This window comes from Tamandua tetradactyla, chromosome 6, assembly GCF_023851605.1.
Source record: "Tamandua tetradactyla isolate mTamTet1 chromosome 6, mTamTet1.pri, whole genome shotgun sequence".
Taxonomy (NCBI): Eukaryota; Metazoa; Chordata; class Mammalia; order Pilosa; family Myrmecophagidae; genus Tamandua; species Tamandua tetradactyla.
Genome location: NC_135332.1, coordinates 53627869 through 53644997, shown reverse-complemented (window position 1 = coordinate 53644997; position 17129 = coordinate 53627869). Strand labels below are relative to the sequence as shown.

At 39.0% G+C, this 17129-nt stretch overlaps 1 protein-coding gene across 2 annotated transcripts in view; it reads left to right on the top strand.

Annotated features, from left to right (window-relative positions):
* Positions 1–11085: 11085 nt before the first annotated feature.
* The window catches only part of BLMH (bleomycin hydrolase), a 62364-nt gene continuing 56320 nt past the window's right edge, over positions 11086–17129 (top strand). Inside the window, exons 1-6 of one of the 2 annotated variants that reach the window (XM_077165418.1) lie at positions 11086–11330; positions 11637–11834; positions 12981–13090; positions 13790–13931; positions 14538–14626; positions 16050–16142. In XM_077165418.1, the coding sequence (XP_077021533.1) occupies positions 11318–11330; positions 11637–11834; positions 12981–13090; positions 13790–13931; positions 14538–14626; positions 16050–16142 (645 nt within the window). In that variant the 5' untranslated portion in view covers positions 11086–11317. Of the gene's footprint in view, positions 11331–11633; positions 11835–12980; positions 13091–13789; positions 13932–14537; positions 14627–16049; positions 16143–17129 lie in introns of both variants that reach the window. The other variant, XM_077165417.1, reaches the window with a different exon arrangement.

The following is a 17129-nucleotide window of genomic DNA, read 5'->3' as shown; positions in this document are numbered from 1 at the left end:
GACTTATTTGGTCCAGGGACCCATCTGGAGGTTGTAGGTGTCTGGAAAGTTACCCTAGTGCATGGCATCTTTGTAGAATCTTAAATATTGCCTTAGGTTTTCTTTAGGATTGGCTGGAATGGTTTTGGTTGGGGTTCTCCCTCTGTTTTTGATTTAGAGCTTCATTCCATTGTGGTTGGAGAATATACATTATATAATTCAGTTTTTTTAATTTGAGAATTGTTTTTGAGTCACCAATTCTTGCATGCTAACTTTATTTCTGAGATTTTTATGCTTTGTCTAAAGAAAAGCCTCTGAAAAGAGGCTAGTGATGCCATAATTACTATATTTAAATATTTGCTTAAGATAGCTCATAAACACAAGAATTAAAGAAAGTTCAGGTTTTCTTCCTTGCAGCTCTAAGTAAAGCCAGCCTAACAGCATTGCTAAAAGGAAACTAGGATTTTTGGTCTCCAGTGGTATTTAATTATTATTTTCTCTTAGGTACAATGTCTTCTTTTTCATCACTGTCATTTTTCTTTCATTTGTCCTTTTCCTTTTATCTTCATTTCAATCTTTCTTCAAGTCAATAAAATTTAGGTTCTGGTGATTGTGGAACTCAAAATATTTAACACAAATGATTAATGTAAAGAGAAGCATTTTCAGAATAGTCCAGCCAGGACCTCTTTATAATTAGATCCAGACAGCATTATACCAGTGCCTTATTTTGTTGTTTCCATTAGGATCTTCCTTTCTTCCTGACAAAAGGAAAGGAAAAATGGAGACAGTGTCCTTGAATCTTTCAAGGTAAGGTCCCAGCTTCTGAATGGGAATCTCCTTTTACTCCCTGGTACTTTTTACTTCCAGCTGCATTCAATGTCTTCAAACTCCTAATTGTCCTACCAAAGGCAGACGGTCTTCTCTTCCCTCAAGTGCCCAGTCTGTTAGATATTCCTTCTCTGTGCTCCTCAGCACACTTTGCAAGCCTCTACCACAGCATGATGGTTGGAGTTAGGGAGAGTCACCTCCAAAATGCCTCCCATATTCATCCACTTCTCATCTCCCATTGTTGCTTTCTTGATCCAGATCACCATTCACTTCTCCCCTGGACATATTATAGTCCCCAACTGGTCTCCTGCTTACACTCCTGTCTCTCTTTAGTCTATCATTTATACTGCAGCCAGAATATTTTAAAAAAGAATTATTTCATATATTCAAAAATATAGATAATTTATTAAATAAGGTATAAAGAATGGAATTGCTACCCACATTCCCAGTAAGAGCTTAAGAAATAAAACATAATCAAGACCTTTAAAGCTGACTGTGCATCCCCCCCAAGATTCCATTTCCTATCTCTTTCCCTAAGGTAAACACTATCTTGAATCTGGTGTTTAACATTACCTTGTTATTGCTTTTTTTTAAAATACTTTTCTCATCTATATATGTATTGCTAAAAATGTTATTTAATATTGCTTGTTTTCAAACTTTAAAAAAGTGATCGTAGGCCATTCTGTTTTTCTACTTGTTTTTTTCTTCATTCTTTTTTTTCTTGTGAAATATAACATATATACCCAAAAAACCCAATAAATTTCAGAGTACATTTTAATGAATAGTTATAGAACTGATTTCAAAGTTTGGGATAGGTTACAGTTCTACAATTTCAGATTTTTACTGAAAATAGCAGGTGTTAGCTGCTCCAAGACACTGGAGACTAAAAAGAAATATAACTGTAACGATTCAGTAGCCATACCCATTTATTAAATCATAAATTCTCTGTTATAACTCCTCCTTCTCCTTTAATCCTTTTCCAATCTTTAAAGATATTTGGATTATGCCCATTCTAACTTTATTTCATGTTGAAAAGGGGTGTCAACAATATGGGATAGAGGGATGGAACTGGTTGATGTTTTGGGAGAGACTGGCACTTCTGGATTTCAGGGTTTATCTGGCCTAGGAATCATTCAAAGTCTGTAGGTCTCTGAAAAGTAAACTTAGTATGTGCAACTTTTGTAGGATCTCAGATAGAGCCCTGAGTGTTCTTTAGGGTAAACAGGAATATGTTGGTTGAAGTTTGATAAACTATAGCAATTAGCAATATCTAGTTGAAGCTTGCATAAGAGTAGCCTCCAGAATAGCCTTTTGACTCTGCACCCTCTTAGCTGCTGATACCTTATCTTGTTACATTTATTTTCCCCATTTGGTCAGGAAGGCATCGCTGATCCCACAGTGTCATGGCCAGGCTCACATCCCTGGACGTCATGTCTCACGTAGGGGGTGGGTAATGATCTTACTTGCAGAATTGGGCTTAGAGAGAGAGGTCACATCTGTGCAACAAAAGATGTTCTCTGGAGGGCAGGCCACAGTGGCTTAGCAGGCAGAGTTCTTGCTTGCCATGCTGGAGACCCAGGTTTGATTTCCATGTGAAAAAAAAAAAGAGGTTCTCTGGAAGTAACTTTTAGGCAAAATTATAGGTAGGCTTAGCTTCTGTGCTACAATTATAAGCTTCATAAGAGCAAGCCTCAAGTTTAGGGGCTTGGCCTATTAACTTGGGAGTCCCCAGTGTTTGAGAGAATATCTGGGGTTTTCTAAGGAAAATTTAGTAATTCCATGTTTTTCCTCCAGTCCTTGAATAAACTTTGCCTATACTTTTTACTTATCTTCTCAACATATTCTGGGATGTATTCAGGTATTACATTAAACTATACAGAATTACAAGCCCTCATTCCCATTGTGAGCTCCATGTGTTTGGGTTGTTTAAATGAACTATCCAAACAGGTTGAATTAGATTGTGTGCTACAGAAAATTTAGGTTTTGGACAAAATAGACCCACATAATAGGTGACGTTCTAAAATACAGACCCTGTCATCCTTTACTCTGTATTCTAATTTACCTTAGTCCCAACCAGAACAGCTTTGTTCTTATTTCTAATTGAAACCTGATCTCTTTTTCAATTTCTTTAACAGTTGTTGTCTGTAGCAATGCTGACTTTCAGAGCTGCAGAACTCTAACTCTGAGTCAGGTCTCACACACGCACCCAAAGTTCCAGGGAAATACCAGGTTATACAGAAACAGCACAGCATCTCAGAATCTAGAAATAACAGTTAAAGGTCATGAATACATGTGACTGCTATAAGAGCTTACAATTTAGGACCCAATTTTCTTAGTAGAATTCTCTAAAAGAGACCATACAATATTTGTCATTTTGTTTCTGGCTTATTTTGCACAACATAATGTCCTTAAGTTTCGTTCACCTTGTTGCCTGTCTCATGACTTCGTTCCTTTCTGTAGCCACACAATCTTCCATCATATGTATACACCACAGCTTGCCTCTCTGCTTCTCAGTTATTGTTCCCTTCGGCCACCTCCACCCATTGGGCATCATGGATAATGTCCAAAATAAACAATCTATGTCTCACAATATCCCCATTTAGTTGTACAATCCTCATTACTCTCAATTTTAGACACTTCACAAAGAGAAAAATAACATGCAACTTGCTTTTTGCACTAAGCATTATGTTTGTGAAATTCATCCATGCTGATTTTGACATCTGTATAGTATTCAGTGGTAGAAACATGGCTCAATTCATGTGAATTCCTGTTGATGAACTATTGGATTTCTTCTAGGTTCTATGGAATGCCAACAATGCTGAAATAAACAGTCTTGACAATGACTGATAGTGCATATATGCAAGAATTTCTCTAGGGAAATACGGTTAAACAGAACTTTTGTGATGATGGAAATGTTCTATATCTGCATTGTCCAATAAGGCAGAACTAGCCACGTATGGCTATTGAGTACTTGAAATATGACTTCCACAATTGGAGAATTGAATTTCTAATTTTATTTAATTTTAATTAATCTAACTTTAAAAAGCCATAAGTGGATAGTGGCTGCTATATTGGGCAGAGAATCTCTACATTAATATCCAGGAATAGAGGTGCTGGATTACAGGGTAAGTGTGTCTTCAACTGTACTAGATATCAACAGATGTTTTCCAAAGTAGTTACACCAATTTATTCTTCCACAAGCAATATATAAGAATTGCCAGTAATAGTTTTTTTTTTAAATGCAATTTTACATACAAACACTGGTTCATAATAGCATCACATGGTTGTGCATACAGCCCCAGCCAGCAGTACTTTTTAATGTTTACCTGAAGAATTTTTGCCTATCTGGGTATAAAATGGCATCTTATTATACTTTTAATTTGCATTTCTATCAATTACTGTTAATTCTCCATTTGTGTTACTTTTTTGGTGAAATGCCTGGTCCTATTGGGCTGTTTATCCTTTTTCTAGTGATATTTAGGAGTTCTTTAGATATTCTGAATATTATTTTTTCTAATTAAATGTGTAGCAAATATCTTCAGAGCTATCCTTAAAAACATAAATCAGATCAGGCCCCTTCATTCTTTAAAACTCTACAATGTTTTCCCATCGTACTTAGAATAAAACCTAAGCTCCTTTCTATGGTATAGCGGACATTGCAGGTAAATTTCCAAACATCCATCCCCCACCCTAACCCCCCAACGCTCACTGAAGAGACACAATGCAATTTGGAGACTTGACCACTGCACTAGAGAGGGGCTTCATTGAAAATCCCATTTCCCTTATTAACGATTGATTCAGGAGAAAGTACTTGCCCTCATTTTGTCCAATAAGATCCAGGGAAAGATTTGCTGACCGTTTCAGAGAACGTTTTTACTCTTAGGAGGAAGTGACAGAAGGTCAGACATTTTTCCGTTGACTTGAAGGAGATAACATGAGGGCAACCGGCCCCAGGGTGAAGCTTAACGCCAAATAGCAGATCACAGTGATGGAATGAGGCTGGGTTCTTTATGACATCGCTGGGTGCTGTCTGTTCCTATCTTATCCCTTGAACATGTTTTCCTTTCTTCTTGCAATGTTTTTCCCACAGTTCCTCACATGGCTGGATCTTTATTGCCGCTCAGCCTCAGGCCAAATAGTCATCGCCTCAGAGGGGTCTTTATCCCTCCACTGCCCATGCACAATCATTATCAGATCACCCTGTTTTACTTTCTTTACACTATGTAACATTAATCTGCTTTTATTTGTCTCTCTCCTCTACTAGAATCATCCAGGGCAGGAAATTTGTCTATCTGATTTTCTTCTGTATTTCTGTGTCTAATACAATACCTGACACATAGTAAATGCTCAGTGAATATTTTTTGCATTAATAAAAAAATAATGATTAATTTTTTGGGGGGAGGGGTGCCTGGTCCAGGAATTGAACCTGGGTCCCCCACATGAAAGGTAGGCATTCTAACCACTGAATTACCCAATAACGATTACTTTGTTTTGGATTTTTCCCACTAGGCTGAAGCTCCTTGAAGTCAGGAACCAATGTCTTATACATTTTTGTATTACCAGTGCCCAACACAACCCATGCCAAATAGTAGGTGCCCAATAAATTGCTGAATAAACAAAAAATGCACAATGTCAATCTTTTACCTTCACGGGCATTATCACTTGAATGTGATTCTCATTTTTCTCACTGCTTATGGGAGATTTTGTGCATATAATAATATCCCCATGAAAAAAGGATGTATGCCCCTTAAAGCACTTCTTTTCAATCTCATTTCTCACCCCCCACACCCCTTTTTATCTACATTTAGTCTACACTCCTGCCCGACCAAATTTTAGGGTAGTTGAATTTATGCAAGGTACACATCCATGAAACCTTCACACAAAATTCAAAACATCCATAATTAAGACTATTTTTCTCATAGCAATAAATAAATGTTTATGGAAGAAAAGATACTATTTTCCTAGCTAAAATGGCTCCACCATGTGGCAATAGAATAAACAGTTCCTAATACATTCAGCCACCACCAATTCTGAAAGAATGTAATTTCTAACAAATGTTAAACATTGTGAGAGCCTCACATTTCTTCAAATTTTATGTATATAGTGAAATGTTATTAATAGTTTATAACGAACTATTCCAAATTTGCATAATTCAAATACTCATAAAATTTGTCCAGACATCTTATTATTCCTGTATCACACACCCTTGTGATTCCTTGCACAGAGAAAAGAGGTAACCCTCCGAACTCTTGCTGTCTCCTCTGCCTAGAATGCCCTGTGAGTTTCTAATACTGAGAATAGTGACTGGCAGAAATGTCATATCCAGAAGTATGAATAATATTGTAGGCATCTCAATGTATTCCAGAACACTGGACAACATTTCAAACAAACAAACATAGTTTACAACTAATTCAAATATGTCCAAACTTAAAATCTGAATCTGGAGTTCTTTGGAAACAGGTCTGAGAGCCAAGGGTTAGGTTAAACCACAGAGTTTAGGAAGGGTAGGAAGCTAGCGGAAGGCCAGAAACTGCCAGCTCACCTAAGGGAACAATGTTGTGAAGGGATCCAGGCTTCGTTGGGCCCAGAAAGTCTCAGGATCCAATATCTGAAAACCTTAGCAGGGCGAGGCTTGCTTTGTTCTTCCCAGAGAAGCAGGAATCATGGAGGTAAAGATGGTGATGAAAGATGGAAGAAAAGAGGTAACCCTCCAAATTCTATCTAGGTTGCTCTAAATCAGAAGTTGAAAAATGCAAATATCAGCAGGCAATAAATGTAAATGAGTGAAGCAAGATAGATAGAAAGAAAATTATGTGGGCCCCCTTGATGTGATTTTCATTTTCTTAGTTTCGATGGAGAAGTGACCATTGTGTGAAAGCAAGGCTGATGTTAAGTGACAGACATTTGGTATCACTGTTGAGGAGACAATGGTGAGCTAGAGAACGCATGCCCAGTCTAAAGGGGTTGGCTGCTGCTAAGCTATAGTTGAGCCCAGGCAGGACTAACAGGTCTTCTGATATTTTCAAGAGCAGCCGGCACTCAGATTTGAACACAAAATTTCCCAATTCTAAAGAATGGTTCAAGAATTCTGAAACATCATGCAGACCAAACAAAACATCTCAGTGCTGAATTTGACCGTGGTCCATCAATTCGTGAACTCTGAAGTTTTCCATCAGGTCTGATGAGATTTTAGTAGACTTTCTGATCAAAGAAAATCTCAGTTAATTGAGGTAACATTTAAGTTCTGAGAATAGGTTCACAGAATTGCAGGGTATTTGTGTTTGATTTTAGAACAGAATTCCAGGCAACTTAAAAACCTGGTCTTTTATCATCAGAGTAGAAGCAACTGACCAACATATGTCACTGTCCGATGAACAGCAAAGGAGGACGTATGGGATGGAGAAAGACTTCACAATTAGCCTTGAGACTGGCCCTGTTTGCTTCATCTGGGTACAGCCCCATGGAAGCAATAGACAAAAGGCATATAAGAAAACGACAGAAGGCGTATCTGTGATGGCAGATGGCATGGCTTCATAGGACTTCAAAAGATTTTCTTTTCTAATATTGCTGACTTCATTCTAGAATTCTGTTTCTGGTTGTCGTTTTTTTTTTTTTTAGGTGCATAGTCTGGGAATCCACCCAGGTCTCCCCTCATGGAAGGCGAGCATTCTACAACTGAACCACTCATGCACCCTGTTTCTGGTTGTTTTGTCCCATTAAATATCACTGGACCCTGAAACATTTCTTCCGTTTAAAGTTAAAAGAGTAAGTTCTAAGAATTTTATTCTTGGGGACACGTTTTCTTGGCTGGGTCATTTTGGGCTAATTACCAGGAAACCAGTTTTTTTCTGTACCTTCTCTCCATACTCACCCAGGGGCTGAGTGTATGGGTGTGAATTGTTGGGTGGAAAACTGGTACTAAGATTGCCTCCCTGCCAAAGTAGCAAAGAAATGGTGATAGGAATCTTGGGGCAGGAGGTGGAGAAATATAATCACTGACATAAAAAGGGTGGCAGTAGCCGTAAAACTGGTTCTCTCCACCTTTCCCAATGATTCCATCCTCTCCTATTTTGCTGGGCTCTTGTTCTAGTAATTGCATCCTCTCTGGGAAATACTGGATCTCTCATCTGTACTTGTTTCTTTCTCTCATCTTTCAGGTAGACATAAGTTTTCGCTTAGCCCCAAAAGAAGTTCCTTGATATTTTTCCTCCCTCACAGTTTACTCCAATATGGCTCCTACACCGCCCCCCCCCCCCACCACCTACTGTTAGTTGCCAAACCCAATCCTACCTAACATTTCTGTAACTTTCAATACCATTCACCATCTTTTCCTGACCTCCTGGGGACTTCCATAACTCTTCAGGTCTTCTCCTATCCCTCCGACTTCTCTTTCTGAATTTTACTACAGGCTCCTCTTAATTTATTCTTTTTTTTAAAATATTTTTTATTAATTAAGAAGTTGTGGGTTTACAGAACAATCATGCATAAAATACAGGATTCCCATATACCACTCCACCATCAACACCTTGCATTGGTGTGGAACATTTGTTACAAATGATAAGAGCACATTTTTATAATTGTACTATTAATTAAAGTCCATGGTTTAACTTAGGGCCCTCTGTTTGTGTATTATAGTTTCATGGAACACCCATTCTTTAAATATTATTTTTTCCAGGGCTAATACGACTCCATATGACATCTTTGTAAGAAGTAATACAAGGTGCTCCATATTCTTATTGAGCACTGCCCTGACCAGGGTGCACAACTTGGCAAGCAAAGCCTGGACAGGATTTCAGGCACCACTCACCTGGCTCAGCCTGATGTCCCTGTGTTGTGAATACTCTGAAGTTTACAGTTTAAAACGGTATGTTGCAGGAATGATCAAAAGTTACGAATGTTTGCGTTTGCTTGGTGTTTTTTGGTATTTAAAAAAATTTTTTTAATTAATTTAAAAAAAACAAAAAAAAAACCGGTATGTTGCATCCCAGGGTGTCATTTTTGGTTCTCACCTCCTTTTTCATTCTACTCTCTCTCCTTCTGTAACTTCAATGACTTTCATGGTACTAACTATAACCTATATGTCTCACCTAAATTCTAGACATCTTTTCATCTGGCTCCTGAATTTCTCTTCCTGGGTATTCTATGAGTATCCCAAATTTGATGTGGCTCAAACTGAAATAATTATCTGTTTTATTTATTACCCTGCCATACTCCCAAACATGCCTATTTTTCTGTATTCCCCTCTTGGTTACTGACACTACCATCAATCCTCTCACTCCAATCTGAAAACGTCAAGATTATTTATGCTTCTTCCCTTCCACAGTTTAAGGCTTTTGTCACCTCCCAAGTGCACTACTGGAATAGCCTTCTTTACTAGTTTCCCTATCTGCAGAATTTCTCCCTTCCAAATTACCCTCCCCAGTGTTACCAGGTTTCATCTTCTACAACAGATCTGAGCTTACTTCTCCCCTGATGAAAAACGTATTTTGGTTTCTAATTATCCATAGGATAAAGTCCAGATGCTCAGATATGACCTATAAAGCCCTTCATATCCTGGCCTAAACCTACCTCTCCTTTGCCACTGCTCCCAGCAGGTTCCTTGTTCTTAACCACATCAGATTATGATGCACAGTCTCTTGAACATGATTTTGCATGCACTTTAATGTCTCTGTGCATTTGCAGGACCTAGAATGCCCTGGTCCTGCTTATTCACCTTACAAAATCCTACCCACTCTTTAAGGTTATGTTCACTTGTCATCTCTTTCATGAAGTTTTTTCTTTCCCTTATTAACAGTTCTCTCCTCATTGATTGTACATTATCTGTGGCATGCTAGCATAAGTTGCCCAAAAAAGTGTTTTGCATCTCTTTGCCACTACCTTGTGGATTTCTTAAGGGCAGGATTAAGCTTTGTTAGTCTTCATATCATCATCAGCTTACTCAGTGCCTGATATATGGCAGCTATTGAAAATATGAGTTAAATTGGGCAGGGATGCTTGAACACCACTTTGTGAAAGGACCAATGCTTTTGTTCAGCATAATTGTTCATGTCACTCCTCTTCTTCAGATTGGAGATGAATCTCAGTATATGGATGGTTAAAGGGCTCCATGGGAGATATTTGCTGTTGTCATACCCCCAAACTTTAGGTAGGTCTCTCCAGGGATATGGAGACCTTGATATCTCAAATGACTGTTGGGTGTCTGCATATGGAGTTTTCCAGATATTAGAGTTCTTTAGAACCTGTGATGATTTTCAAGGTAGGACCTAGATTCTGGCTTCCACAGAAGACTCTTTTCACTGTTCTGAATTGCAGATTCAGGATGTTTTTGCTGTTAATACAGAAGACTTGTAGTTGTTTTATCACCTCTGGATTCCATCCCAATACCTCTTCAAGGGTTGAGGGTGCAAAATGATATAAAAGTGCTTCACAGTCTCAGAACCTTGAAACCCCCAGGGCTATCTTGAAAGCCTAGAGGGAGGCATCACTGGAAGGTTTTGAAAGCCTAGAGGGAGGCATCACTGGAAGGTTTTGTAGAGGGCCTGGCAAAACAGAGTATTGATGCACAAGACTGACCTGGGTCATTCCCTTAAGTTAACCACACAATACCTGCTGCGCCAGGTAGAACGGAATCCACGAAGTCCCGAATAGGAAGTTTTCTCGTACAGAGCAGACGCTTATTTGTAGAACGGTAGTAGTAGCTGGTGAGTCGGTAAGAGAGAGTTTGATTCCAATTTCGCCAAAATACAATGACTTGATTCAGACTAGAATCCAAGCAAAAAGTGACTGGTCCACAAGAGATGTCTATAGGAAGAATCTTTGGAGATTGTGTGTGTGTGTGTGAGAGAGAGAGAGAGAGAGAGAGAGAGACAGAGAGAGAGAGACAGAGAGAGAGACAGAGAGAGAGAGAGAGACCTGTCAACCCATTCTAAATCCCATGCTTAATTACGGGGCCCCTCACTTCTGCCCTAATGTCTTGAGCCCCTCTTTGGCTTCTCAAAAGGCTTCGTTGAGTCAATGCCTAAAGGCTAGAATATTTGGGCTCTGGGCCCAGCCTCCCTTCCAGCAGCGGGCCTGATCCCGGGAGGGCGCCTGGGTAGCCATGGGGCGAGATCACAGTTGGCAGAGGGTGCGGCGCCGTCCGGGCAGACAGTGGACAGCGCCCAGCGACCACGTAGGCTGGAGCGGATGGCCGAGCTACCACTCGACCGGCCAGGGCGGGGTCGCAGGCCAGATAGTGCGCGTCAGCCAGTCCGCCTCCGTGGCCCTCCCCCCGGGCGGGGCTCTCCCCGACGGCGCTGACTCAGCAACGCGAGGGGGGAGTTTTGTCCCTCCGCGGACCCCGTTTCTCGCGACCTCAGCCTCCTAGCCGCTAGCGAGCCGGTTTCTTCTTTCCGGCGCTCGGGGAACCGGAGGCTGATCGGGCCGCCGAGGCAGCCATCCACAGTGCGATCCCGGGGCCTGTCTGAGGACCCCGAAAGCTACCGTTACCCCGCCAGGCAGCGTAGGCACCATGAACAACGCGGGTGAGGCTCTTCCTCGCCTGGGGCCCTGCCGGGGTCCTTTCAGTGGGCTCAGGGAGGCCCGGCAGGGAAGGGCGGGGGCAGGGACCAGGACGCTGGCGGGGACCGAGTTTTCTGGGTGGGCTGGAGCGGCCTGAAGGCGGCGGGGGTGGGGGGCAGCATCTTGGCGGAGGCCGCCAGTAAAAGGCTACTTCGGCTGCAGTAGTCACCTCAGGATGCTCTTAGGAAGTTAGACCCGGGTTGTGGGAGTCCTTGTAATCCCTCTTCAGCCTCTTTTTGGTGTTTTAATCCTTTTTGGCCTTCCAGTAGGTCTGAATTCGGAGACGATAACTGCTCTCATTCAGAAACTGAACTCCGACAGTCAATTCGTACTTGCCCAGAATGTCGGGACCACTCATGACCTGCTGGACATCTGTTTGAAGAGAGCCACGGTACAAGGTGTTCAGCATGTATTCCAGCATGTTGTGCCTCAGGAAGGCAAGCCAGTGACCAACCAGAAGAGCTCAGGTGAGGTTTTGAACTTCTTACGTACTTTATTTCGTCTTTCTGCAGCGTCCCGTTTTGGTGTCTTATGGTTTTAGAGGAACAGAGGATTGTATTAGAAAAAAACCTGTGAATTCTTACAGAACAGGCGCAGGTAAAGGCATGTGTAAGAACATTGTCCGTATGGCTTGTTTTGGTGCTCTGGCTGGTTAGCACATTTGGTTTGAGCACTAAAGTGACAAGTACATGGTCATCTGTTTGAGTGTAATTTCCTGTATTCTGTTCTGAAGTTACATGATCATGGCCTCATGTCTTGCAGATATAGATGCTCTTGGTTACGAAACAAACCACTCGAAAATGTTCATGCCCTAGAAGAGTGCCCCAAATTTTCATATACAAATGTTTGAAATAGAAGACAGTGTAATTTGCATCAAAAGGTCATTAAAATGTTATTTTTAAATAAATGTGCTTCTTGTTTACCTCTTGAGCTGATGTGCTAATGGACTCAGTTCCCCCCAGACTACCAGTTTGTAATAGAAAAAAATATCTGTTCCCATGCCTTATGGCTCAAGAGCTCTTTTTTTGCTTTCTACTGTCTAGGACCACTGACAGAGAAATAGCTACAGTGAAATGCTGGTCATCCAGGAATCTAAACAAGGAAAATATAACAAAGTTGTTATTGAAAGAATTTTAAGAAGTCATTAGCCTTTTAAAAAATCAGTCCCAGTCTATTTTCACAGAAAACCGATTGGTGCTTCCTTAGGGCCAATGGCCTCATTTAACACGTCTTATGATGAACTTTAATACACATGTTTTTGCCATTTGTGTCTTTTTTGACCATTGATTGAGTGATTTATGATCTCTGTTCATGTTTCTCTAACAGTGTTTCTTTTTTTAATGTGGTCTTCTTAGGTGATTTATAATGTTTTCTTTCTGTGATATGTAAAGAGATTTTTAAATATGTTAAGGATATTGAACCTTTTCATATATATTGCAAATAGTAACTACTACAATTCTTGATTTTTTTTTTTTAATCATCCTGATCTTTCTGATTTAGTCATGAGTTATTTAAGATTTTGGCATGAGTTCAGCATCAGGAAATACACCTGGAGCAATGCAATTTATGTAAAAACACTCACCATAATTTCTTGGTTTACTTTCTTATTTCAGGACGATGCTGGATCTTTTCTTGTCTGAATGTTATGAGACTTCCATTCATGAAAAAATTAAATATTGAAGAATTTGAGTTTAGTCAATCTTACTTATTTTTCTGGGACAAGGTAGGGGACTTATCTTAAAAGATTATTTTTGTTTCAGTGCAAACCTTAGTAGGAACTGCCTGTTCAGTTTCTTGCTTTTCCAATTCTAGTTTGCCCTTCTATTATAGCTGAGGCATCATTTATTCTGATTTCCGAAGTTTTAAAAGTTGACTCTCTTCAAAAACAGAACTGTTTTGAGTTGGTAGGTGGTTCTTTTTGCAGTGAAATAAGAAGTTTGCTGACTTACCCTACTACTTGCTTGTTTCTTTAATTTTAAAATTTTGTTTTCAATAATTTCCTTTTCTGGCATCTCTATTTAGGTAATACGATCTTTCTAGGGCCGAATTTTCTTTCTCTGGGTAAAAAAAAATTCTTATCTCAAAAACAGTAAATAATATTACTCTAGTTTTAAAAATCTTTAAAATGTAAATTACATGGGTCCATTAAATGCTTATTGATTGAAGTCTCTAAATATCAGATTTTGTTTCAAAATAAAGCCATACCTTATTTTGGATAAATTATCAGAATATATACATAGACATAAGAGAAAACTTCAGATATTCTCATGAAGCCAGATACTGAAATTTAAGTACCTGCTTTAGTTAAAAAATGCCTTCTATGTGGGCCCACGGTAATTCCAAGACTCTTGTTCTGTTGCTAATGCCAGTAAAGTTATTGGTTCTCTTTTGCTTTAATTTTATTTAATGTTTCCTACTTTAGGTTGAACGCTGTTATTTCTTCTTACATGCTTTTGTGGAAACAGCCCAGAAAAAGGAGCCTGAGGATGGGAGGCTGGTGCAGTTTTTGCTTACAAATCCTGCAAATGATGGTGGGCAATGGGATATGCTTGTCAACATTGTTGGTAAGAGCCTTTCTCTAAAGAAACTCAGACTCAGCACGATCAAGTAAGACTTTGTAGTTCGACATAGGCCATCTCCTTGATGATGATGTACAGAGTAAATTGGTCTCTCAGAAGGGTATATGGTTAATTCTAAGAATATTTATCACAATTTTGCTTTCACTTACGTTTTCAGCTATATAGTGCCTTTCTTGTTAGGAGATAGGTACTATGAACGGTGAGTTGGAGAAGAAAAGGTAACATTAAGTAGAGCTAACTTTCCACGAAAAAGCTTCTCTCTTGTCCACTGACATAATCAGGTAACACATTGAAGCTGCAACTGAAATGTCTGAAAATGTCTCGTTCAAAAAAGGGTTTTCTTCTGGGAAAAAACTCATACTAAGCATTTACAAAGTGTACTAGATAAAAAGAACAGAATTAGTTCTAAGATGGATAAAAATGCAGATTAACTAATTGATGTAATAATATGAAGCGTAAGATTGTTAAACTTTCTGAATTAGACCAACAAAATATGACCTATCTGTTTATAAAGCAATAGCTGGTTTTGCCAGGATTCTATTTCTGGAGTTTATGTGAACTTTACTGAAAGTTTTTTTTTTTTTCTTTTAGAAAAATATGGTCTTGTCCCTAAGAAATGTTTCCCAGAATCTTATACAACAGAGGCAACTAGAAGAATGAATGAGATTCTGAATCATAAGGTTAGTGTATGGAACAGAATGGGATTGAGTTTAGTGTACTCATCTTCTTAAACTTCTGATTTTCCAAAGGGACTGCTGGACATTTCAGTGTACGCAGTTTATGTTCAAGATGACTACTTATGTCAGTGTCTATCAAAAGTGGTGTAGCTGCGTATTCCTTTTAAAAATATTAGAATTAAGGATTTTTTTCTTTCTAAAAATCTTTCACTTTTATTTCTGATTTTAATGTTTTCTCATGGATACTCAGGAAAGAAAGTCCGCGTATATTTTGACATGCTCAGATAAATCAGACCACAAGCATACTGGGTGCTGTGTCTCTCTCTTGGTTCTTGTGGAGGTAGGCTGGGGCAGTTTTATGTGCTGGTAAAACTGAAAGAAGTTATTTATGAGACTTCATTAAAGAGTATGCTGAGTATATTGGAGATAAAAGAGACTCCTCAAACCACATCAATGTAGTTTATCCACTCACTGAGTTTTGATGTAGTTACTAAACTGCTTTTTACTGCTTCTTCAGTTATCTTAATGAATAATTCTCTCTTTTCTACCTAACCCATTTTTTACATAACCTATTCTCCCTACACAATCCGAGTTGGATTATAAATCCTATAGGGATACTACTTTGCCAGCCAGACATCTTTTTGAGAACTAAGAGTTGCTACAACCTGCAATCCTGATCTATGAGGCTAAAATTGGATTTGTCATCCGTGGGATCTTTCTTCCTTGGAGAAAGATTGCATTTTTAAATAAAACTATACATGTGTTTCCAAGTACTAGAAGTAGGTTATTTTCCACCCTGGAAACTCTGGGGGTTCTTATCTGAGGGCTACAAGTACATTAATAGTACGGCATTGGATTCCATTTTGGGTGGAGACAGAATCTTCTTTAGCACTGTGATTAGATTTCAGACTTACTTTTATTTAGACAGAGTGTATTCTCTCAAAATTGAAAGCAATAAAAATTAAAACCACCATTGGGGTTGGTATAGCCATCCATGGTTACAGTTACTTGGCAGAGAAGGGAAAGAAGTGGACAACTAGTAAAATTCTGAATAAAATCCTATTAGTGACTTAGTGGCATGATCACCGTAAATCTCCTGCTTTTTCTAAGGATGATGGGCATTATGGAATCAGCTGTTTTCCCCATACTAAAGTATATATTAAAGTACTTTCTCAAAGCATACTATCAGTTGTAAAGGAATGCTTGCTTTCCCAGGGAGTGGTTCCATCTAGTCCATGTCTTTTCCCTTATGAAGAGTGGTTTTAACTGTTTAAGTGGACTGCTTGGGGAAAAATCCATTTGCTTTTATGAACCTTGCCATGGGTCTTGACTGAGTTGTGCTTCAAAGTAGAACTAGCATTGGCCTAAATTCGTTTACCATTGAATTTGGGTAACTATTGGAGTGCTGATTAAGTTTCTCCTGTAGATGAGAGAATTCTGTATACGACTCCGGAACCTGGTACACAGTGGAGCAACCAAAGGAGAAATCTCAGCCACACAGGATGTCATGATGGAGGAGGTAATAGCAATTATTTGGATTTTTGTGACTCTGAAAATGATTGGAAAGCATAATCACTGCAGTAAATATTGAATTATTTTGTAGTTGAAAAAAAACAGGTATAAACTCACTTTGGATTTTTTGTGTGGAATTTGTACTTAGGTCTTTTAATTCCCAATTTATTGGTCTAATTCACTCATTCATTTATCCATTTCATAAATATTGAATGCCTTCTAGAAAAAAAAAACACATGAATAATTATAATAAATCCAATGCTAGAGACGCATCAAAAAGATTTGGGGTCATAGAGGAGGGTGTGACTAATTCAGTGTGACCTGAAGGCTTCATAGGGAAGATGATTGAAGTAGTTCTTGAATGAGCAGTAGGAATTTTCCGGGTGGATAATAGGGAAGACCATTCCACACAAAGGAAATTGCGGTGGCATGAACAAAGGTAGAACCTTCAGAGAATAATTTGGCTGAAACAAACATTTTGTGGAGTGTGATTGTAGCAAACTAAGCTAAAAAAGCACAGCTATAAAGGGTCTTGGTTAGATGCCACAACTTGTGATTTTGGACTTTATTCTATAGGGGTAAAGATGGGGAGCTGTTGATAATTCTGTCAGTTAAGGTAATGTATGTGACAGTATTTGGAGAACTTTAAGCATTAAACAAATATGAGGTGGTGATAGTATTTATTATCGAGGCAGTGAAGAATCTTTACTAGTTGATAGCCTCCATAATCCAGAATGAATATCCATATAATTGTGAAATTGCTTTGGGAAAAGAACAAAATTTTCTCTTTTTCAGCTAGTAGGCCCCATTGATGGGAATAATTTAGCCTTCTTTCAAGATCATTTGTGTAGAATTAAAATGGCCTTATTTCTTTCACTGCAGTGGAAAACACTAATGCTTCACTCACGTTTTCCTTAAAATTTGAAAGAGGCAGTATTGTGGAGTAGTTGAGAACTAATCTTCTCATTTCTTAACAGCATTGTGACCTTGCCTT